The 23,246-nt window shown below is 50.5% G+C and overlaps 1 protein-coding gene across 2 annotated transcripts in view; it reads right to left on the bottom strand.

Moving 5' to 3' along the window:
• Positions 1 to 23,246, bottom strand: part of PRORP (protein only RNase P catalytic subunit) — a 164,841-nt gene that overhangs the window by 92,547 nt on the left and 49,048 nt on the right. The window contains exon 1 of one of the 2 annotated variants that reach the window (XM_069209116.1): positions 2,841 to 2,960. The exons of the other annotated variant lie outside the window; for it this stretch is intronic. Coding sequence (XP_069065217.1) covers positions 2,841 to 2,888 — 48 coding nt within the window. The 5' untranslated portion in view covers positions 2,889 to 2,960. Of the gene's footprint in view, positions 1 to 2,840; positions 2,961 to 23,246 lie in introns of those variants that run through there. 2 annotated transcript variants of the gene reach the window in all.

Here is a 23,246-nt window from a genome sequence, read left to right as displayed (position 1 = left end):
GTGCAAGAGGCACAGGTTGCACAGGGGCTTCTATGTCATGGCACAGCGCCTAGAGGCTTCTGTCTCTTGACACAGTGCCAAGAGGCAAGGCCTGGCGCCCAGAGGCAAGGCCTGGCAAAGGACGCTGCACTCTGACTCCATGTGAGGCGCGTGGCACAGCGCTTAGAGGCAAGATGTGCGGGCCACAGGATGCACAGGGGCTTCTATGTCATGGCGCAGCGCCCAGAGGCTTCTGTCTCATGGCACAGCGCCAAGAGGCAATGCCACGCATTGGACATGTCACTCAGAGGCAAGGCCTGGCAAAGGACAGTGCACTCTGACTCCGTCTGATGCGCATGGCGCAGCGCCCAGAGGCTTCTGTCTCATGGCGCAGCGCCCAGAGGCTTCTGTCTCATGGCACAGCGCTCAGAGGCAAATTATGAGTGGCACACGGTAAACAGAGGCTTCTGTCTCATGGTGCAACACCAACAGGTACGGCCTTGCACAGGACAGTGCACTCTCCAAGACTGGCACTTGGTACAGTGCTCAGAGTCAAGGTGTGGCACAAGACACTGCCTGTGTGGGACGTGGCACAGCGCTCAGAGGCAAGGACTGGCACACGACAGTGCACTCGGACTCCATGTGAGCGCATGGCACAGCGCTCAGAGGCAAGGTGTGTGCGCCACAGAGCACACAGGGGCTTCTATGTCATGGCACAAGGCCTAGAGGCTTCTTCCTCAGGGCACAGCGCCCAGAGGCAAGGCATACACTGCACCCTGACTCCGTCTGAGGCGCATGGCACAGCGCTCAGAGGCAAGGTGTGTGCGCCACAGAGCACACAGGGGCTTCTATGTCATGGCACAAGGCCTAGAGGCTTCTTCCTCAGGGCACAGCGCCCAGAGGCAAGGCATACACTGCACCCTGACTCCGTCTGAGGCGCATGGCACAGCGCTCAGAGGCAAGGTGTGTGTGCCACAGAGCACACAGGGGCTTCTATGTCATGGCACAAGGCCTAGAGGCTTCTTCCTCAGGGCACAGCGCCCAGAGGCAAGGCATACACTGCACCCTGACTCCGTCTGAGGCGCATGGCACAGGACACAGGGCCCAGAGGCAAGGCCTGGCACAGGATACGAGCTCAGAGGCAAACCCTGGCACAGGACACATCACTCCGACTTATTGTGAGGCGCATGGCACAGCGCTCAGAGGCTTCTGTCTCATGGCAGAGCACCAAGAGGCAAGACCTGGCAGAGGAAACTGCACTCAACTTAGAGTGCGGCACATGCCACAGCGCTCAGACTGTATACATGATACATCCCTCAGGCTGCATGCGTGGCACTTACCGCAGCGCTAAGACTGTACACATGACACATCCCTCAGGCTGCATGCGTGGCACTTACCACAGCGCTCAGACTGTATACATGATACATCCCTCAGGCTGCATGCGTGGCACTTACCACAGCGCTAAGACTGTACACATGACACATCCCTCAGGCTGCATGCGTGGCACTTACCACAGCGCTAAGACTGTACACATGACACATCCCTCAGGCTGCATGCGTGGCACTTACCACAGCGCTCAGACTGTATACATGATACATCCCTCAGGCTGCATGCGTGGCACTTACCACAGCGCTAAGACTGTACACATGAGAGAGCCCTCAGGCTGCATGCGTGGCACATACCACAGCGCTAAGACTGTACACATGATAGAGCCTCAGGCTGCATGCGTGGCACTTACCACAGCGCTAAGACTGTACACATGATAGAGCCCTCAGGCTGCATGCGTGGCACTTACCACAGCGCTAAGACTGTATACATGATAGAGCCCTCAGGCTGCATGCGTGGCACTTACCACATCACTAAGAATTAATACATGATAGAGCCCTCAGGCTGCATGCGTGGCACATACCACAGCACTCTGACTGTATACATGACAGAGCCCTCAGGCTTCATGTATGGCACATGCCACAGCGCTAAGGCTGTATACATGATACATGACAGAGCCCTGAGGCTGCATGTGTGGCATATACCACAGAGCTAAGACTGTACACATGATACATGACAGAGCCCTTAGCCTGCATGCGTGGCATATACCACAGAGCTAAGACTGTACACATGATGCATGACAGAGCCCTTAGGATGTATGCGTGGCACATACCACAGAGCTAAGACTGTACACATGATGCATGACAGAGCCCTTAGGCTGGATGTGTGGCACATACCACAGAGCTAAGACTTTACACATGATACATGAGAGAGCCCTCAGGCTGCATGCGTGGCATATACCACAGAGCTAAGACTGTACACATGATACATGACAGAGCCCTCAGGCTGCATGCGTGGCATATACCACAGACCTAAGACTGTACACATGATGCATGATAGAGCCCTTAGGCTCCATGTGTGGCACATACCACAGACCTAAGACTGTACACATGATACATGACAGAGCCCTTAGGCTGCATGCGTGGCATATACCACAGCGCTAAGACTGTATACATGATACATGACAGAGCCCTTAGGATGCATGTGTGGCACATGCCACAGTGCTCAGACTATACACGACAGAGCCCTCAGACTGCATGTATGTTAGCTGCCCCTCCTATTTGTGGGGTGTTCCTTCCCTTTAAGCCCTAACACCAGGTTTTTGACACCAGGAGCAGTGATCTGCATGTTTCCGCAGTGAGGGCCACCCTGCTTGCTTGCATGTCTCCGACCTCAGACTGCCATCGCTGGGCCCTTGAGGGGGGCCAATAATAACACGCTTGTTGTATAGCGCTATACAGAGCACTTCTGACATTTCTAGGCACTGTAAACAGCAGATGGTGATATTACCCTTTCATGATACCCAGTGTACTGACCTCGTAATGATGGAGGGCGGAGGTTGCCCAGCCAGGATTGGGGCACATGCTCCCCAGATCACAGCCCGATCCTGCCGACTACACTGCGATCATCAGACGTGGAAGGAAATCCTTTAACGAGTGGGTTGGAGAGACACAAATTGTTATTTACACTCATAACAAACTGATGTTTGAGCAGCCAAGTGCCACTTAAGTGCACAAACAGCTTTGTGTATTGGGCCTGAGGACAGTGTGACACATGACACTGCACTCACACCTGGGGAGTGTTGCAGGGCAGCACCCGGGCCTTAGGTGTAACTTAGGCCTCAGAGAGCACACCATGGGGGCGACTGGAATGTCTGCTGGGCACCCTAGGCATGCACGCACTGGGGGGGGGGGGGAGGGGGGACTAACGTCAGGGCTCACATATTCCTGCCCCCAGGAGAGACCCACGCTCATCTGCTGTCCTCAGGAGGGGCTCAGGCCCCTTTGCCCCCAGAGAGAGACCCCCCAACCCTCTGCTGTCCACAGGAGGGGATCACACACCCCTGCCCCCAGGAGAGACGACCCCCTGGGATTGGAATACCCACCTAACACATCACAGACCTCCTGACCTGGTCCAGCCAAGATTCAAAGTTCAGTTGCAAATGAATAAACTCGAATGACAGAGGTTAGAGAGGACCAACTGTCGGCGGCTAACGAGCCCAGGAGACCACCTTCAGGACTGACTGACGAAAACAGAAGCCCCCGAGGACCCTGGCAAAATACAGAAACATCAATACAAATTCAAAGAAAGAACTGAAAAAAATAAAATTATAAATGTAGATCACTCACCATCAATGTGCTTCATAAACCAAAAATAAAAAGTGCACCTAATCAAACTACAGCGAAAAGGTGCCTGCATATCCAAACTGCACAACTGCATAAAAAACATAAAACCTACCGAGGACATCAGCCGTCACTAAACCGTGGTCTACCTATAAAGGAAGGCAAATACGGGATCAGTAAAAGTCCCAAATCCGACATCACACCTCTACCCTCAGAGGTAATCACTGTTTAGCCCAATGTTGTAAGATTGAACAGCTGGAAGTTCTGCAATCTTTCAATAATCTGAAGAAATATAATAAACGTAAGAAACTCAGGGCTGAAATGCACTATGAGTAAAGCAACAGCCTAAACAAGCATTGGCAAAGCCGAAAGGTCTCGCCTTTGGGACCCACTGCTTCGCCAATGCCTTTTACCCGTGCTGTGGAGCATCGACAAGCTGCAGTGGAGAAGTGTGGCTCAATGGTTAGAGCGGCAGACCCTGATGCAGAGATCTGGCCCGGGACCAGGGTTCAAGTCCCGCTTCAGCAGGTCTTGGGCTCAATTCCCCTTGACCAGATAATTCTCGCCTCGGTGCCTAATCTAATTCATGGGTCCCACTCTGCAACTCTGGGCAATAGCTTGCTTAATCTCCACAACGGCCCCAACAGCGCTTGGATGCCTGGCTTCACCCTGGAGGTGCTCAGGAGTGGGCGCCTCACAGGGAAAAGCCAGGAGGGGTTCCATAGCGGTATGAGTACAGCGCCTTGAGACCCTAACGGGTGAGTAGTGCGCTATACAAGTGCTAATTTACATTTTTACAGAGACCTCACCACACAGACTTCCCTTTCAAAACGTGCAAGAAAAGGCAGACTACTCGGCAAAATCAGTGTGTTCATTTAAAATACAGAATAAAATAATACAGGTAAGTTCTGTGGATCACTTTAAATGTGTACATTTTGGCTCCGACAAATGACAACAAACTGCTGAAGAAAGAAGCGTCTGCTTGTGTCCAGGGTGCTTCAGAGCTGCTGACCCGGTGATGCCAACTGCTGCATGCAGCCACACAAAGATGTACCCGTGTGGAGGCTGCTTCCTAATCAGGCCCAGGTCGCAACAGTGAAGATAAGCTACAAGTGTGGTGTCAAGCTCGGCTTCTAGGAGCTGTCTTAGACCGGAAGTGAGGGCAGGCAGGAGCAGTGAATACTGAGAGATGCCTGGCATGGGAGAGGGCCGGGGAGCCCGTGGAACATGCTTTCCTTGCAGTGCTAATGCTCCCCTGAACATTCGCTAAAAAACAGGACATTTATTTAATTCTAGGAAAAGTATCGGTACCCTGGGAGCCAAGTTAAAAACACTGGGACTGTGCGGGGAAATCAGGGACGTCTGGTTACTGTAAAGCTGGGCCTCGTGTTAAAGCAAAACACATTTATAGTGTGAAAATAATCTCCCCGTGCCAAAAAATGAAAGTGGACTTGCATATGGTAACTGGGACTTGTAGAAAGCGCTCCAATACCTTCGGGTCAGGTTGGCGCTATATAAAAATGCAACGAAATAAATAGTACCTCAACTGCAGCCTAAGCAGCGGAGGGACACTAATTAACTTTAACTAATTAGTACTTGGTCCAAACTCCACACCAAGAGAGAAGGAAGTGACGTTTTGCGCTGACGAATTGGAACACAGCAAAAAAGAGCGATAAAGACCCCAACCAACTGTGAGTAAAGAGCAGGCTAGGGGGCCCTTTTTAGGGTGGAGCCTGCGAGTGCGTGCGCTAGCGTCTAGTATGCAAGACTCTGTTGTCTTCAGTAAAGGGCTTGGAGCCCGCCTGTCGCTCACCATTCGTTGGTTTGTGTGGCACTCTTCTTTACAGCCTCGTAATTCATCAAGGAACACCCAGCATCATGTCCGTTCCTCTGTGCGGAGCAGGGATCAAGCACTAATTGATTCAATTTAATCAGTGTCCGTCCCCTGCTCCGAACGTGATTGAGGTACTGTTTCGCTGTTTTTAACTTTGAGTGCCCCACAAACAGAAGGCTTGTGGCTGGCAAAAACGCGCCCAGCAGGCACACAATCGCAAAGTTTATTTTTTAAAGCTATTTTATTTTGCCAAATCGTCTTTTCTCAGTTTCTTCTCACGTTTTCTTTTGTTTTTGCTCTTGAGCGCTGTTGTCAAAAGATGACAATTAACTTGTTCGAAATATGCAAGACCTATTTCATTGATGCTTGTTTAGATTTTTATTTTTTTTAAAGAAACAGAAGGTCGCCTAGTGGCAGCAGCACATGCGCACTGTCTGCAGGTTCGGCCTAAAAAACGCCACTTAATTACAAACACGGTCACAAAGACGCTACAAAAGTGCATACAGGCTGGTAAGGAGCTAATCACGTGACGTGTCAGGAAAATACAGACACCATCTTTGAACGGAGAATAGTATATGATTACTTATCTTGTGAATGTCATGAACAGGAACGAAGTTACAGAAATCTCACAACTGAAATGGTTACCGAGCTAATTCACATCTGTGGACCAACAAGGGAAAAAACGATAAGGGGGTGTAATTAAACAAATACATCCACAAGTCTCTGCTTCATTTAATGAGCACAACACAAAACATGCTCGGGGATAGTGCGCGCCATCTTGGAACGGCAAATGTATTCAAACCACAGCATAGTCTGAAGACAGTGTACATAGACACTATGTAAATACATCAATCAGTTATCCAAAAAATAGGAAATGTAACATTCACCAGAATACCTAGAAGTCTCCTAGTTGTTATACTTAAAGAAAATCATAAAGCAGAAAAAGGCACCTTCTTGGAAAGGGACAATTTGTTCAGACACCTGGAAAATAGACAAAAGCTTGCATCTGACATCACAGATGAGGGGCACGGCCATATCAAGAGAAAAGAAACTTAGAGGGTGGGTAAAGAGTCCCATTTCACCTGCAGGTTGAGACCTTTCCTGATGGTGTTCACTTACCAAATCCATCTCTTCTCCGTTAATGTGAGCAACCAACCCGCATCATGTTTTCATTTGCAGTTACCGATCACTTCCAGTAAAAACTGTGCCATTTGATTGGCAGCACGTGCAAATGTCTTGTAGTTGTCAACTAATAGAGCATTCGGAGTCGGATTTAGAACTCTGTGGACGGATTACTCTGTTGCAATGGTGATGGATATCCCGCCCACCGAAATCTAAATCCCATTCAATTCTATGGGATTTTACATTTTGTGGACAGGATATCTGTCACTGTTGTGACGGATCAGCCCGTCTGCCAATTTGTAAATCAGGCTCTTATTTGGATTCTAAATAGGTGTTGTAGAACGTGACGACAAACCTCCCAAGCCATTTTACCAATATACTTGAGGGTGCAAAGACATTCAATACAATAAATGATTTCTTTGAGGTACTGTTAGAGATTAGTCCGAGTTACCATGTTAGTCCATTCAAAACACGTTTTAGCAATAGTCGTGGTAGCACATGCTGTACAATTTCCACATGGATGGTCGCCAGCGACCGGTCCAACGCCCCGCAATTGAGTCAATGTCGTCCTCTGAGGTTCTATATATGCCTTTACCAATCTGTCTCCCAGGTTTCTGGCCCTCTTAAAAGAAAACACAGGCTTTTCCAACATGACATTTTCTGGATGCAAGAGATGCTAATTTTTAAATGTAATCGTTTTATCTTATTAGATTTTGTCCCGAACATGGTTACACATGCAAAACAACTTTTAGAAGTGAATCCGGTCATAATGCCATGCTTGTTTAAGAGATCTTTTTACGAGACGACAGGGATACCCTCTAGCAACCAATTTAGATGACAATGTTGTTGCTTCTTTAAAATAATCCACGTTCTTAGTGCAATTCCACCTAATGCGTACAAATTGCCCAAAGTGTAAGTTGTCTAAGACTTCTGGGTGATGGCTATTATACTTGAGCAGTGTGTTCCTTGCTGCCAGCTTGGAGTAGACACGTGTATAGTGTCGGAGTCATTTTTAATAGAGAGATCAATTCCCCATTGCCTCCCCCACTACCTACCCTCACGTGCCCTCACCACCTCCTCTATGCTCCCACACCCTTGCAGTCCCTTTAAGAAAAGGTTTTGATTTTGATTTTTGGATGGCCCTCTGGCTGCCATTAGCTGTAGGCCCCTCCACATTCCCAAAAACGTTTTGCACCAATAAAATTCATTTTTTTTTTCTATTTACTAATCTGAGTGGCATCCGGCACCATGGATCAGTAAATAAAAAAAGAAAAAGAAAATGGTACCTGCATCATTCTGCAGTTGTGACGCATGCGCACACCAGGAGAACGATGTGCCTGCCAACAGCAGCTGCCTCATCAAGCCTTTTTCGTTTTTCTCTTTTCTCACCCAATACTGCACAGCATCACAAAAAGCAATGACAGTTGGTCTTCAAGCATAACTGCCAAGATTCCCAAGTCCATGCGTGATGTGCTGCTCCAGTCCACATAGCTGCCAAGATTCCCAGGTCCATGCGTGATGTGCTGCTCCAGGTGCATGCGTGATGTACTTCTCCAGTCCACATAGCTGCCAAGATTCCCAGGTCCATGCATGATCTGCTGCTCCAGGTCCATGCGTGATGTACTTCTCCAGTCCACATAGCTGCCAAGATTCCCAGGTCCATGCATGATCTGCTGCTCCAGGTCCATGCGTGATGTACTTCTCCAGTCCACATAGCTGCCTAGATTCCCAGGTCCATGCATGATGTGCTGCTCCAGGTCCATGCGTGATGTACTTCTCCAGTCCACATAGCTGCCTAGATTCCCAGGTCCATGCATGATGTGCTGCTCCAGTTCACAAAGCTGCCAAGTTTCCTAGGTCCACGCATGATGTGCTGCTCCAGTTCAGGTTTTTGTGGGACTTATAGTCCTGTTTTGTAATTAAGGCTCCTAGCTTTTCTTTTTTACTGATTTTTACAGGTAAATACAGACAGAAAACAATATGTTTCCTGTCTGTATTTATTTTTAAGAACGAAAAAATACTGAAATTGTGTTTCTTATGAGTGACTCTTCATGCGGTCTTTCATGAATTCCAAGACAACAAACAGCTTAGCAGGCAGACTGTATGGGAGTTAAAAAACAGGTTGAAATATCCCTAAATCAAGGCAAATGTTCACATATACTTGTAGTATAAGGCTGAAACGTATCTGTGGGTGTAGCTTTTCTGTTGTAGTTAAATGCTTAATTTCGTAAAAGGCGACGAGCATCAGAGTATAAGCCCATGTTTATCAGGTAAATAAATGTGGAAATGTACCATTTTGCAACTCTATTTATTTTCAAAACACAAAATAAATATGGAGAAATCCCAATAAGACGACCAAAAAATAAATACAGATGGAAATGTTTAAAAAACGAAAACCAAAAAGCCGGAAGCCCTAAGTATAATGTAAGAAAAAGACTACAAGTCCCAGAATTCAAAGAAAAAACTCGGACTGCAGCATCACATTACGCGTGAACCTGGGAGACTTGATAGGGCTCTTCAAGACAGACCTATTGGCTTTACAAATGCTTGTTTTCTTGGAAGCGATCAGGAGTTAGCCAGTGCAGTGGGTGAGAGGGAAGAGACTGCCTTTCAGGTACAGCATCTCGCCGCTAAAAGGCGGACATTAGCACTCCTCGAAAAACGAACCGGCGAGCTAAAACGGAGCTCATTACAAGCACAATGGGCTCAGGAGCAGCCGCCGGACAAGAGAAGGAAAATACAACGTGCAGCCGCCATCCCAGCGCATCCTCGGCCTAGAGTGAGAGCCGCTTACGCTAAAGGTGGGAGCACAGCGCCACCCGGTGGCCGTTCACTGAAGTGACGCGCTCCTAGGGACTGCCATTGAAAACAAGGGTTTAAGAGCAATATATGACCAGGCTTCGGCAAAGCAATAGGTCTCGCCTTTGGGAACTACCGGTTTTGCCAACAGCGTCGGACAGTGCTGTCCCGAGCCCGGATGCTACGAAGTATTGTCATAATAAAATATTTCTAAAAATGGCGGTGGCATAATTCAAAGGGTCAATTAAAAAGCCAGAGCTGGCAAAGCCACTGGGTCTTGCCTTTTGAACCTACTGTCTTTTCAAATGTTTTTGGAGATGCTGCATCGCTCTGCCAATGCTGCGCAGCGTGGCTAAAAAAAAATAGCAAAGGTAAAGTGAATGCTGCATCCCTGCCAAGTACCACGCATTAGGGGTCAGACTGACACGTGTCAGTGCTCGTCTCCGCATCCCCGCACTGAAATCTATTAATCGCGCAATAGGACCTTTTCCTTTGCTGGAGGCGCTCTGCTGGCTGTGTTTAGAGCCTGTGTAAGCTCGCAGCCTTCCCTGCAGCCAGAGAGACCGGGGTCCAGGAGAAGTGATAGCAAGAGATGTGCACAGGGTTTGTTGTTATAATCTGTGACTGGAGCCTGGAGCGAGCCGCTCTAGGCCCTAAAGCGCTTTCTCTTAGAGACACGCAAGACCTGCGGCCTGGATCACTGCGAGTGGTGACCTCAATGAGACAAGTGGCAGAGACTGGCACTGCCCCTTCCCTCCTTCACAGCCACCAGCAGCCTGCTTGGAACGGGAGGAGTGCATGGGGTCACGGTTCCGGGTACCAGGTGCCTGTACACTCGGCTACCCATGACACCACAGAATCAAACGGAGACTCTTAGAGGCTTGAAAAGGAGTTTCTATAGTAGGAGGCCTTTAAATGAATTCTAAAGTCGTGTGGGAATCCTGGGCCAGTTCAAAACCCTTGTGTCTAGCAAGGCTTGTTTTAGAAGCTCTAATCTTCTGAGCACAGAATTGTGCAGCTGCCAACCTGATGGAGCTGGGACAGGAGTTCAGTTTTCTGTGGGGAACAGTCTGTCACCCAGGGCTGTGGCTATCTATAATTCAGCAGTGTTATTGGCACATAGGCCAAGGGTCACTACACAGCATTCTCTTATGTCCCACATGGGTCTGAGCAAGCAAGGGAAACCAGACTCCTGTCCCTCATTTAAATGCTAAAAGTCAATAATAATATGCAGTGGGCTCTTAAACCCCCTTGGCCCAAGTGCCACATTTTTGCTCCAGAGATTTACAACTGAAAGCCAAACACAGCTCTAATGCACAGGTAGTTTCACATCACCTAATAAACTGCCAGTGTGACGTTAAATGTCAGATCTCTCTCAGGTATCTTGAATAATCAGAGCTATTTTTCACTATTTCCCTCAGGAGAATGCATTTGACACGTTGCTTCAGAGGGTTGCTACCCAATGTAGCATATCAGTTAATGTGAGCAACCTACCCTCTTTACAGCTGCCATTTCATTTGATAACCTGCAGCATTCTGGGAACTGTAGTCTTGTCTAACATACTGAAAAACATGAACACACCTGACTCTGGTTGATCAAACATCAGGAATGGGCTCGTAGTGTCCTGGCCACCCTTAAGTGAGCCTCAAATTAAACCCATTTCTAACAGCGAATATTGGCCGAGGACCATTTTCACAAGTTTGGTGCCATTAAAGGGAGTCCCTCTCTCCTTTCTATTCACAGACCAGTTGAGCTTCCAAGAAGATTCTCACCCAATGGCAGCAGCTGACCCAGTACTTGCCAGAGTTCTGCGGTGTTCAGAGCTCAGTGTGCCAGATCCCAAGAATGGCACAGATCGGTCCTTTACTGGCGATGACTTACTGGAGAGAGTACAACTGTTCAACACTCATCCTTCCTGGCGTCGAACAAGGGTACCCGAGAGGCTCCGGGAACTACACAATAGAATGGGGCACTTGCAGAGGCATCTCAGGAACATCAGGGCTCTTTTAAGGACATTTTAAACTATTATATTGTAAAAATGTGGAGGTAATTTCTAAAGTCTCTCTCATTCATGAACCTCTCTGCCTTGTTCTACTTACGACAAAGTGTCACTCACAGTGTCACGCATAAGGCATTGCAATGTCACATAAAGGCTTTGAAAACAGGCAAATGTCACACGTGCATGTGATGCTGCAGCCCCCTCATTTTGGAGGCGAGGGCATGTACACGCCTGCATAATGATGCAGGCACCTTTTTATTTACGTTTACCAATCTGAGATGGATAAGTAAATAACTTTAAAAAAACTAGCATCAAAACATTATTTGAAAATCTTTCAACAGAGAAGTGGATGCAGAGGAAAGCAACACGGAGGGTGGGGTTGCAAAATGGTGGGTGGGCAGAAGGAACACAAAACAGAACAAAAGAAGGCGAAGGGAGAAGCTCACAGGCGAAGGGAGAAGCTCACAGACGAAGGGAGAAGCTCACAGGCGAGAGAAAGGCCAAGGGAGAAGCTCACAGGCGAGAGAAAGGCAAAGGGAGAAGCTCACAGGCGAGAGAAAGGCAAAGGGAGAAGCTCACAGGCGAGAGAAAGGCAAAGAGAGAAGCTCACAGGCGAGAGAAAGGCAAAGGGAGAAGCTCACAGGCGAGAGAAAGGCAAAGAGAGAAGCTCACAGGCGAGAGAAAGGCAAAGAGAGAAGCTCACAGGCGAGAGAAAGGCAAAGGGAGAAGCTCACAGGCGAGAGAAAGGCAAAGGGAGAAGCTCACAGGCGAGAGAAAGGCAAAGGGAGAAGCTCACAGGCGAGAGAAAGGCAAAGGGAGAAGCTCACAGGCGAGAGAAAGGCAAAGGGAGAAGCTCACAGGCGAAGGGAGAAGCTCACAGGCGAGAGAAAGGTGAAGGGAGAAGCTCACAGGCGAGACAAAGGTGAAGGGAGAAGCTCACAGGCGAAGGGAGAAGCTCACAGGCGAGAGAAAGGTGAAGGGAGAAGCTCACAGGCGAGACAAAGGTGAAGGGAGAAGCTCACAGGCGAGAGAAAGGCAAAGGGAGAAGCTCACAGGCGAGAGAAAGGCAAAGGGAGAAGCTCACAGGCGAGAGAAAGGCAAAGGGAGAAGCTCACTGGCGAGAGAAAGGCAAAGGGAGATGCTCACAGGCGAGAGAAAGGCAAAGGGAGAAGCTCACAGGCGAGAGAAAGGCAAAGGGAGAAGCTCACAGGCGAGAGAAAGGCAAAGGGAGAAGCTCACAGGCGAGAGAAAGGCAAAGGGAGAAGCTCACAGGCGAGAGAAAGGCGAAGGGAGAAGCTCACAGGCGAGAGAAAGGCGAAGGGAGAAGCTCACAGGCGAGAGATAGGCGAAGGGAGAAGCTCACAGGCGAGAGATAGGCGAAGGGAGAAGCTCACAGGCGAGAGATAGGCGAAGGGAGAAGCTCACAGGCGAGAGAAAGGCAAAGAGAGAAGCTCACAGGCGAGAGAAAGGCAAAGAGAGAAGCTCACAGGCGAGAGAAAGGCAAAGGGAGAAGCTCACAGGCGAGAGAAAGGCAAAGGGAGAAGCTCACAGGCGAGAGAAAGGCAAAGGGAGAAGCTCACAGGCGAGAGAAAGGCAAAGGGAGAAGCTCACAGGCGAGAGAAAGGCAAAGGGAGAAGCTCACAGGCGAGAGAAAGGCAAAGGGAGAAGCTCACAGGCGAGAGAAAGGCGAAGGGAGAAGCTCACAGGCGAGAGAAAGGCGAAGGGAGAAGCTCACTGGCGAGAGAAAGGCAAAGGGAGAAGCTCACAGGTCAGAGAAAGGCAAAGGGAGAAGCTCACAGGAGAGAGAAAGGCGAAGGGAGATGCTCACAGGCGAGAGAAAGGCAAAGGGAGAAGCTCACAGGCGAGAGAAAGGCAAAGGGAGAAGCTCACAGGCGAGAGAAAGGCAAAGGGAGAAGCTCACAGGTCAGAGAAAGGCAAAGGGAGAAGCTCACAGGCGAGAGAAAGGCAAAGGGAGAAGCTCACAGGCAAGAGAAAGGCGAAGGGAGGAGCTCACAGGCGAGAGAAAGGCAAAGGGAGAGCTCACAGGCGAGAGAAAGGCAAAGGGAGAAGCTCACAGGCGAGAGAAAGGCCAAGGGAGAAGCTCACAGGCGAGAGAAAGGCAAATGGGGAACTCACAGGCGAGAGAAAGGCAAAGGGAGAAGCTCAGAGGCGAGAGAAAGGCAAAAGGGAGAAGCTCACAGGTGAGAGAAAGGCAAAGGGAGAAGCTCAGAGGCGAGAGAAACGCGAAGGGAGAACCTCACAGGCGAGAGAAACGCGAAGGGAGAACCTCACAGGCGAGAGAAACGCGAAGGGAGAAGCTCACAGGTGAGAGAAAGGCGAAGGGGGAACCTCACAGGCGAGAGAAAGGCAAAGGGAGAAGCTCACAGGCGAGAGAAAGGCAACGCGAGATGCTCACAGGCGAGAGAAAGGCGAAGGGAGAGCTCACAGGCGAGAGAAAGGCGAAGGGAGAAGCTCACAGGCGAGAGAAAGGCAAAGGGAGAAGCTCACAGGCGAAAGAAAGGCAAAGGGAGAGCTCACAGGCGAGAGAAAGGCAAAGGGAGAGCTCACAGGCGAGAGAAAGGCAAAGGGAGAAGCTCACAGGGCAGATAAAGGCAAAGAAAGAAGCTCACAGGCGAGAGAAAGGCAAAGGGAGAAGCTCACAGGCGAGAGAAAGGCAAAGGGAGAAGCTCACAGGCGAGAGAAAGGCAAAGGGAGAAGCTCACAGGCGAGAGAAAGGCAAAGGGAGAGCTCACAGGCGAGAGAAAGGCAAAGGGAGAAGCTCACAGGCGAGAGAAAGGCAAAGGGAGAGCTCACAGGCGAGAGAAAGGCAAAGGGAGAAGCTCACAGGCGAGAGAAAGGCAAAGGGAGAGCTCACAGGCGAGAGAAAGGCAAAGGGAGAAGCTCACAGGCGAGAGAAAGGCAAAGGGAGAGCTCACAGGCGAGAGAAAGGCAAAGGGAGAAGCTCACAGGCGAGAGAAAGGCAAAGGGAGAGCTCACAGGCGAGAGAAAGGCAAAGGGAGAAGCTCAGAGGCGAGAGAAAGGCAAAAGGGAGAAGCTCACAGGCGAGAGAAAAGCAAAGGGAGAAGCTCACAGGCGAGAGAAACGCGAAGGGAGAAGCTCACAGGCGAGAGAAACGCGAAGGGAGAAGCTCACAGGCGAGAGAAACGCGAAGTGAGAAGCTCACAGGTGAGAGAAAGGCGAAGGGGGAACCTCACAGGCGAAAGAAAGGCAAAGGGAGAAGCTCACAGGGCAGAGAAAGGCAAAGAAAGAAGTTCCCAGGCGAGAGAAAGGCGAAGGGAGAAGCTCACGAGAAGCTCCCAGGCGAGAGAAAGGTGAAGGGAGAAGCTCCCAGGCGAGAGAAAGGGGAAGGGAGAAGCTCCCATGCGAGAGAAAGGCGAAGGGAGAAGCTCCCAGGCAAGATAAAGGCAAAGAAAGAAGCTCACAGGCGAGAGAAAGGCAAAGGGAGAAGCTCCCATGCGAGAGAAAGGTGAAGAGAGAAGCTCACAGGCGAGAGAAAGGCAAAGGGAGAGCTCACAGGCGAGAGAAAGGCCAAGGGAGGAGCTCACAGGCAAGAGAAAGGCCAAGGGAGGAGCTCACAGGCGAGAGAAAGGCGAAGGGAGATGCTCACAGGCGAGAGAAAGGCGAAGGGAGATGCTCACAGGCGAGAGAAAGGCAAAGGGAGAAGCTCACAGGCGAGAGAAAGGCAAAGGGAGAAGCTCACAGGCGACAGAAAGGCAAAGGGAGAAGCTCACAGGTCAGAGAAAGGCAAAGGGAGAAGCTCACAGGTCAGAGAAAGGCAAAGGGAGAAGCTCACAGGAGAGAGAAAGGCGAAGGGAGATGCTCACAGGCGAGAGAAAGGCGAAGAGAGAAGCTCACGAGAAGCTCCAAGGCGAGAGAAAGGTGAAGGGATAAGCTCCCAGGCGAGAGAAAGGTGAAGGGAGAAGCTCCCAGGCGAGAGAAAGGCAAAGGGAGAAGTTCCCAGGCAAGAGAAAGGCAAAGAAAGAAGCTCACAGGCGAGAGAAAGGCAAAGGGAGAGCTCACAGGCGAGAGAAAGGCAAAGGGAGAAGCTCACAGGCGAGAGAAAGGCCAAGGGAGGAGCTCACAGGCGAGAGAAAGGCGAAGGGAGGAGCTCACAGGCGAGAGAAAGGCCAAGGGAGGAGCTCACAGGAGAGAGAAAGGCCAAGGGAGAAGCTCACAGGAGAGAGAAAGGCAAAGGGAGAAGCTCACAGGCGATAGAAAGGCGAAGGGAGGAGCTCCCAGGCGATAGAAAGGCAAAGGGAGGAGCTCACAGGCGAGAGAAAGGCGAAGAGAGAAGCTCACAGGCGAGAGAAAGGCGAAGGGAGAAGCTCACAAGCGAGAGAAAGGCGAAGGGAGCTCACAGGCGAGAGAAAGGCAAAGGGAGCTCACAGGCGAGAGAAAGGCAAAGAGAGAAGCTCACAGGCGAGAGAAAGGCAAAGGGAGAAGCTCACAGGCGAGAGAAAGGCAAAGGGAGAAGCTCACAGGCGAGAGAAAGGCAAAGGGAGAAGCTCACAGGCGAGAGAAAGGCAAAGGGAGATGCTCACAGGCAAGAGAAAGGCAAAGGGAGAAGCTCACAGGCAAGAGAAAGGCAAAGGGAGAAGCTCACAGGCGAGAGAAAGGCAAAGGGAGAAGCTCACAGGCGAGAGAAAGGCAAAGGGAGAAGCTCACAGGCGAGAGAAAGGCAAAGAGAGAAGCTCACAGGCGAGAGAAAGGCAAAGGGAGAGCTCACAGGTGAGAGAAAGGCAAAGGGAGAAGCTCACAGGCGAGAGAAAGGCAAAGGGAGAGCTCACAGGTGAGAGAAAGGCAAAGGGAGAAGCTCACAGGCGAGAGAAAGGCAAAGGGAGAGCTCACAGGCGAGAGAAAGGCAAAGGGAGAAGCTCAGAGGCGAGGGAAAGGCAAAAGGGAGAAGCTCACAGGCGAGAGAAACGCGAAGGGAGAAGCTAACAGGCGAGAGAAAAGCAAAGGGAGAAGCTCACAGGCGAGAGAAACGCGAAGGGAGAAGCTCACAGGCGAGAGAAACGCGAAGGGAGAAGCTCACAGGTGAGAGAAAGGCAAAGGGAGAAGCTCACAGGCGAGAGAAAGGCAAAGGGAGAGCTCACAGGTGAGAGAAAGGCAAAGGGAGAAGCTCACAGGCGAGAGAAAGGCAAAGGGAGAGCTCACAGGCGAGAGAAAGGCAAAGGGAGAAGCTCAGAGGCGAGGGAAAGGCAAAAGGGAGAAGCTCACAGGCGAGAGAAACGCGAAGGGAGAAGCTCACAGGCGAGAGAAAAGCAAAGGGAGAAGCTCATAGGCGAGAGAAACGCGAATGGAGAAGCTCACAGGCGAGAGAAACGCGAAGGGAGAAGCTCACAGGTGAGAGAAAGGCGAAGGGGGAACCTCACAGGCGAAAGAAAGGCAAAGGGAGAAGCTCACAGGGCAGAGAAAGGCAAAGAAAGAAGTTCCCAGGCGAGAGAACGGCGAAGGGAGAAGCTCACGAGAAGCTCCCAGGCGAGAGAAAGGTGAAGGGAGAAGCTCCCAGGCGAGAGAAAGGGGAAGGGAGAAGCTCCCATGCGAGAGAAAGGCGAAGGGAGAAGCTCCCAGGCATGATAAAGGCAAAGAAAGAAGCTCACAGGCGAGAGAAAGGCAAAGGGAGAAGCTCACAGGCGAGAGAAAGGTGAAGAGAGAAGCTCACAGGCGAGAGAAAGGCAAAGGGAGAGCTCACAGGCGAGAGAAAGGCGAAGGGAGAAGCTCACAGGCGAGAGAAAGGCGAAGGGAGAAGCTCACAGGCGAGAGAAAGGCAAAGGGAGAAGCTCACAGGCGAGAGAAAGGCAAAGGGAGAAGCTCACAGGCGAGAGAAAGGCAAAGGGAGAAGCTCACAGGTCAGAGAAAGGCAAAGGGAGAAGCTCACAGGAGAGAGAAAGGCGAAGGGAGATGCTCACAGGCGAGAGAAAGGCAAAGAAAGAAGCTCACAGGCGAGAGAAAGGCAAAGGGAGAAGCTCACAGGTGAGAGAAAGGCGAAGGGAGCTCACAGGCGAGAGAAAGGCGAAGGGAGAAGCTCCCAGGCGAGAGAAAGGTGAAGGGAGAAGCTCCCAGGCGAGAGAAAGGCAAAGAAAGAAGCTCACAGGCGAGAGAAAGGCAAAGGGAGAGCTCACAGGCGAGAGAAAGGCGAGAGAAAGGCAAAGGGAGAAGCTCACAGGCGAGAGAAAGGCCAAGGGAGGAGCTCACAGGCGAGAGAAAGGCGAAGGGAGAAGCTCACAGGCGAGAGAAAGGCCAAGGGAGAAGCTCACAGGCGAGAGAAAGGCAAAGGGAGAAGCTCACAGGCGAGAGAAAGGCAAAGGGAGAAGCTCACAGGCGAGAGAAAGGCAAAGGGAGAGCTCACAGGCGAGAGAAAGGCGAGAGAAAGGCAAAGGGAGAAGCTCACAGGCGAGAGAAAGGCCAAGGGAGGAGCTCACAGGCGAGAGAAAGGCGAAGGGAGAAGCTCACAGGCGAGAGAAAGGCGAAAGGAGAAGCTCACAGGCGAGAGAAAGGCGAAGGGAGGAGCTCACAGGCGAGAGAAAGGCCAAGGGAGGAGCTCACAGGAGAGAGAAAGGCCAAGGGAGAAGCTCACAGGAGAGAGAAAGGCCAAGGGAGAAGCTCACAGGCGAGAGAAAGGCGAAGAGAGAAGCTCACAGGCGAGAGAAAGGCGAAGGGAGAAGCTCACAAGCGAGAGAAAGGCGAAGGGAGAAGCTCCCAAGCGAGAGAAAGGCCAAGGGAGGAGCTCACAGGCAAGAGAAAGGCGAAGGGAGGAGCTCACAGGCAAGAGAAAGGCGAAGGGAGAAGCTCACAGGCAAGAGAAAGGCAAAGGGAGAAGCTCACAGGCGAGAGAAAGGCGAAGGGAGAAGCTCACAGGCGAGAGATAGGCGAAGGGAGAAGCTCACAGGCGAGAGAAAGGCGAAGGGAGGAGCTCACAAGCGAGAGAAAGGCGAAGGGAGGAGCTCACAAGCGAGAGAAAGGCGAAGGGAGAAGCTCACAGGCAAGAGAAAGGCGAAGGGAGAAGCTCACAGGCAAGAGAAAGGCGAAGGGAGGAGCTCACAGGCAAGAGAAAGGCGAAGGGAGAAGCTCACAGGCAAGAGAAAGGCGAAGGGAGAAGCTCACAGGCAAGAGAAAGGCGAAGGGAGAAGCTCACAAGCGAGAGAAAGGCGAAGGGAGGAGCTCACAGGCGAGAGAAAGGCAAAGGGAGCTCACAGGCGAGAGAAAGGCGAAGGGAGAAGTTCACAGGCGAGAGAAAGGAGCACGAAGAGCAGGAGAGGGACAAACACATGGGTGAGAGAGAGCAACACAAGTGCGCAGAGGGACCAGGAGCACACAGGCAAGAGTGAGCCACAGAGGGTGGCACGAGTGGGAGGAGAGAAGCACATGGGTGAGAGACGTGAAGCCCGGGTGGGGCGGAGAAACACACAGGGAAAAGAGAGCAGTGTGTGGTGCAGGGCTGAAAAGTACATGAGAGAGATTACCAACAAAACACAGGCACTCCCAGGGGTGCTTAAGCTAACAGGAACAGATAGTGTGATAGAAATCAGCAGTGGAAGGATGAATACCGGCCAATCAGAGATATGGTAAAGAGGCTATACTCCAGGGCAGGGACAAACATGAAACTTGGAAAAACCACAGAAAGCTACTGAGTGTGGGGCGGGAAGGAGCGTCACAACAGGCAGAGATCATCACACAAGCACACAGGCAAGACACAGCAGCATGGAGTGAGGGGTGGAGGAAGAGAGGGGCACACATGTGGCAGAGAGCAACACAGAGAGGCAGGGGAGAGACAGCTGGAAAACACAGGGACTTGTGAAGTGTTTAACCAAAAAGAAATGAGAGAGTGCGGCAGGGGGAGCAGGTGGGTGAGAGAGCGCAACATGGAGCGCTAGAGAGAGAAGTAGACTGAGAACACAGCTTTAAAACATGCACTCTCCTGGGTTAAGCAAAAGCTGGAGGGAAACTGAAGAACAAGAGACAGCTGGAAAACACAGGCTCTCTTGTGGAGTACTTAGGAAAAAGAAAACAGTAGTTCTCTAAGAGTAGGAAGTGGAAGGACACAAGTAAAGAGGCCATGCTCCAGATAAGGGACAAACACAAGAAGAAAATGCAAGGCAACAAATAAGAAGCAAGCAAATAGGAGTGACTAAAGTATCAACCAATGGTAAGCAATGGGCGGGCTTTTAGCCCATTGTAGATCTTTGTGAGCTGACAATATAACTTTTGCAACTAAACAGCGTCCGGCGTCCTGTAAGGTGACTCTAAAACAAGCAGTGGCAAATTCAACAGGTATCGGCTACGAGACAGCAGCTACTGGCTTTTTCAGTGTTTCGCCATGTTGTACAGAGTGCGCCCGCCATGCAGAATGACTTTAAACAATGCCACAATTTAGCTGTCACAACGTTTTCTTTTGTTTACTTTCAGTCATGCTACAAGGCACCTGCGCTGATGTACAACACGGCTAAAGGCACCGACACAGCCAGTCGCTTGTGCAGACGCCCCACTGTCCTGGCCGGTGCTCTCTTCACGGCGTGGCGTGTGGCAGGCGTGTGCACGTTCCTGATGATGCTGGACAGGTAACGCACCTGGCCCCCGGGACACTGCTGCGCGGGAGCCTTGCATTTATTTTATTCTTCATGGTAACACGACTGTGGGGGGCTGCAAGGCTCTTGCCTGTGGGTTCTGCTAGAAATCTCCACAGGTCACAGATTGCCTTCTTCTGCTAATGGTGGTTAAGGTGGTTTCGTGAGAGAAATTATCACAAAACTCATTTATGTGCTTTTGTCGTGTGCTGGATGTTCTCTCACAGAAATGACACCATTTGTCTAGCATAAATATATGGAAAACCAATAAAGATCTATGTAATAAAAAAATAACATTATGGAGCAGGAGTGATCAGGTGCCCAGATGTCCCACTATATCCTTCAAGGCGCTATCTGCCTTTATTGATAGTTTGATTTTCATTAAATGACTAGTTTTTTTCATGCACATGTATTTCTATCTAAGATTGTTGTTCTTTTACGTAAATAATCAGAACTCTGGCTTAGCACTTCTGCCTTTAACGGTGAGAATTGTATTGTCCTGTTTATGGCCTCGACCTTTACGCCACTTCCTATGAGCTGGGGCTCCGCTGCTCGACCAAGTCACCCACAGACTGAAGGGGTCCAGGCCTTTCCGCCGCAGAGCAGGTCCGCTGGGAGGATAGCTCAGCGAGCTCACCGATGGACCTGAAACCCAGCAGGGCAGACTGCCTCCCATCCTTCAGAGGTCGGTAAATCAAGTTCCATAAACTGGCACTAGGTACATCTGGTACGTACAGCAATTAGAGAAGAATTGTTAATATCATTATTACATACAGTGCCTTGGCGAGGGAGTGACATCCGACACTGAACGGCTGTCCCAGCGGGACCGGGAAGGAGCCGGCAGAAATCAGGGGCACACGGGGGCCTTCTGCCCAGCACTGTTGAGGAGTGCTTCACGGTGTGCTCCAAGCGCTAGGCCTACACCCCACTTCAGCAGCTGGGTCCTTGGGGAGCTGGGAGGGATCCACCGCCCCCCGTATTTAACTTCCAACAGTGAACAGCCCTTGTACAAAGGCCCAGAGCCACGGTCTTTCGTGGGTGGAACGAGGGCGCCGGTCCCTTCCTGTCCCGGAGGACACAGGAGCACAGGCTGTCCCGGACGACCCTGTGGTCGTGAATGCGGCCAGAAGCCAGATAACAGGACCAAGGCACTAAACTGTACCTATTTCAATGTGAAACCACAGGACAAGAAATTTACAAAGAGCTGGAACTTTTTAAAAACACACAGATCGAAGGCGAGTACGACCAGCGAGCCACAGTACACCAGCAGCCAACCAGCCGCAAACCAGCAGCAAGCCAGCAGCCAACCAGCAGAGTATTCTTAGCAGAGCCCTCAGTACTCCAGTAAAAGGAAAGGGCAGCCAGTGAGTGGAATCTCATCTGCAAAGCCCGAGACGTCCATGACTGATCATCCTTGAGAAGTCCACACTCACTAGTCATCAGTAAACGAACACTGTGTAAGGCCCAGGCCTCGTTCGCCCACCCCAGCGCCCAGACACCAGAGGTCGGCACCCGATATCAGCCTTCGCCGCACGCCGGGCCTTGAAAGGGGTCACAGGCAGACCCAGTCCAGCTGGGGTTCAGTAGCAGGAACACCAGCCCCGCTCCCTTCCCAGGATAGGAAACTGCAGGATGTGAGGACCAGTCTCTTCGAAGCAGCCGGTGGCCTCAGTAGCACTAAAGCACTCCGACTCCACCGACCCACTGCTGGCTGTCCACAGGCCACCTTACCACCGATCCCGAGGAGGCTGGTCCTCGCCATAAACAGCACCCTGTGGACCACGTCTCACCAAAGCTTCGCAAGTACATCCCAGGGGTGTGGAATTTATTAAAATATCTACTTGTCCAGGGGACAGGTTGCTTCTCAAATCTACTTGTCCTGTAAAAAGATCTACTTGTCCCTTTGGTGCCATGTAGTGTGGCGACAAATATGGCAGCAATCTCATTATGTAAGAGCTCTGATAATAGCCTCTCTGATTATGCCAGGGCTACTACCTTAGTAGGGCTTGAATACTTGCAGTTTCAATCCCTACTGTAGCAATTTCCTTATTTTTCCACCTTTCTGCAGATCTGCATACTGGGGCTGGAGGAAGCAGTAAGCAATAGTTCCAGGGCTGAAATGCCTTTGAGTCTGCAAACCTACTAACCTGCATGTTTTAAAGATTTTCACCAGCTTCTCTCTAATATTTTCCCATAATAAGAAAGGTTGGACATTTACTCCTGACAATGGCAGAATCAGAACTTCTTCCAGGGTTGGGAAGAAAGTGGCCGGAGGGAAAATGAACTTGCAAATGCTCAATAGATTTTCACATGAGCAAATCTACACATCGTATTTACCCATGCTAAAATACAGTTCACAAATATTTTATAGGGGTACGACATATACCATGGGTGCACTTTTGTGACTTTCTTTAAGAATTTGGGGCCACATGTCAGTAGGTTCAGATTTGCGACCCGCAAATTACGAGTCAGAGAGACTCGCAATTTACGAGTCGCAAATCCGAATGTAGGATGGCACCATGTGTGATTCGCAAGGGCTTCGCAAATGCCCACCTCATGAATAATCATGAGGTGGGTCGCAATTTGCGACCCCCTTGCGAATGGCGGCCCTCACAGGGATGGTGGCCTGCTGGAGACAGCAGACCACCATGTCTGTGACTGCTTTTTAATAAAGCTTTTTTTTTTTTTTTTTTTGTAATGCAGTCCGTTTTCCTTAAAGGAAAATGAGATGCATTACAAAAACGAAAAATGAAACGTTTTCGTTTCATTTTTTCAGAGCAGGCAGTGTTCCGCAGGACCACTGACTGCTCTGAAAAAATGTTTACAGTGACATTCACAATGGGTGAAAACTGCGACTGGTTTGCGCCCGCGTTCGCGGTCACAAAACAATCCTACATTGCACTGCGAGTCGCAATTAGGAAGGGAACACCCCTTCCTAATTGCGAGTTGCAAACCCGTTTTGCGATTCGGTAACCAGGTTACCGAATGGCAAAACTGGGTTTGTGCATCGCAATGTGCAAAAAGCTACCTACATGTGGGTCTTGGTTCCTAATTAGGTCTGGTGTTAACAAAACATTTTGTTTTTATTAAACTTCTATTTCTCTCTCTTTCGGCTGGCTTTACTGTGAGCGATCGCATTCTGCTCTTCCACAAGGAGCATATTGGCACACAAAGTAGTTTTGTTCAGTGTCAGGAACTACAGTGGCAATCATTGACGTAACGAAACTGGAGGGTGCCCCTTTGCAAAGAACATGGAG

The sequence above is a fragment of the Pleurodeles waltl genome, chromosome 9 (genome assembly GCF_031143425.1).
Source record: "Pleurodeles waltl isolate 20211129_DDA chromosome 9, aPleWal1.hap1.20221129, whole genome shotgun sequence".
Classification (NCBI taxonomy): Eukaryota; Metazoa; Chordata; class Amphibia; order Caudata; family Salamandridae; genus Pleurodeles; species Pleurodeles waltl.
Note: the sequence above shows the minus strand (reverse complement) of the source record. Positions and strands in the feature narration are given on the sequence as shown.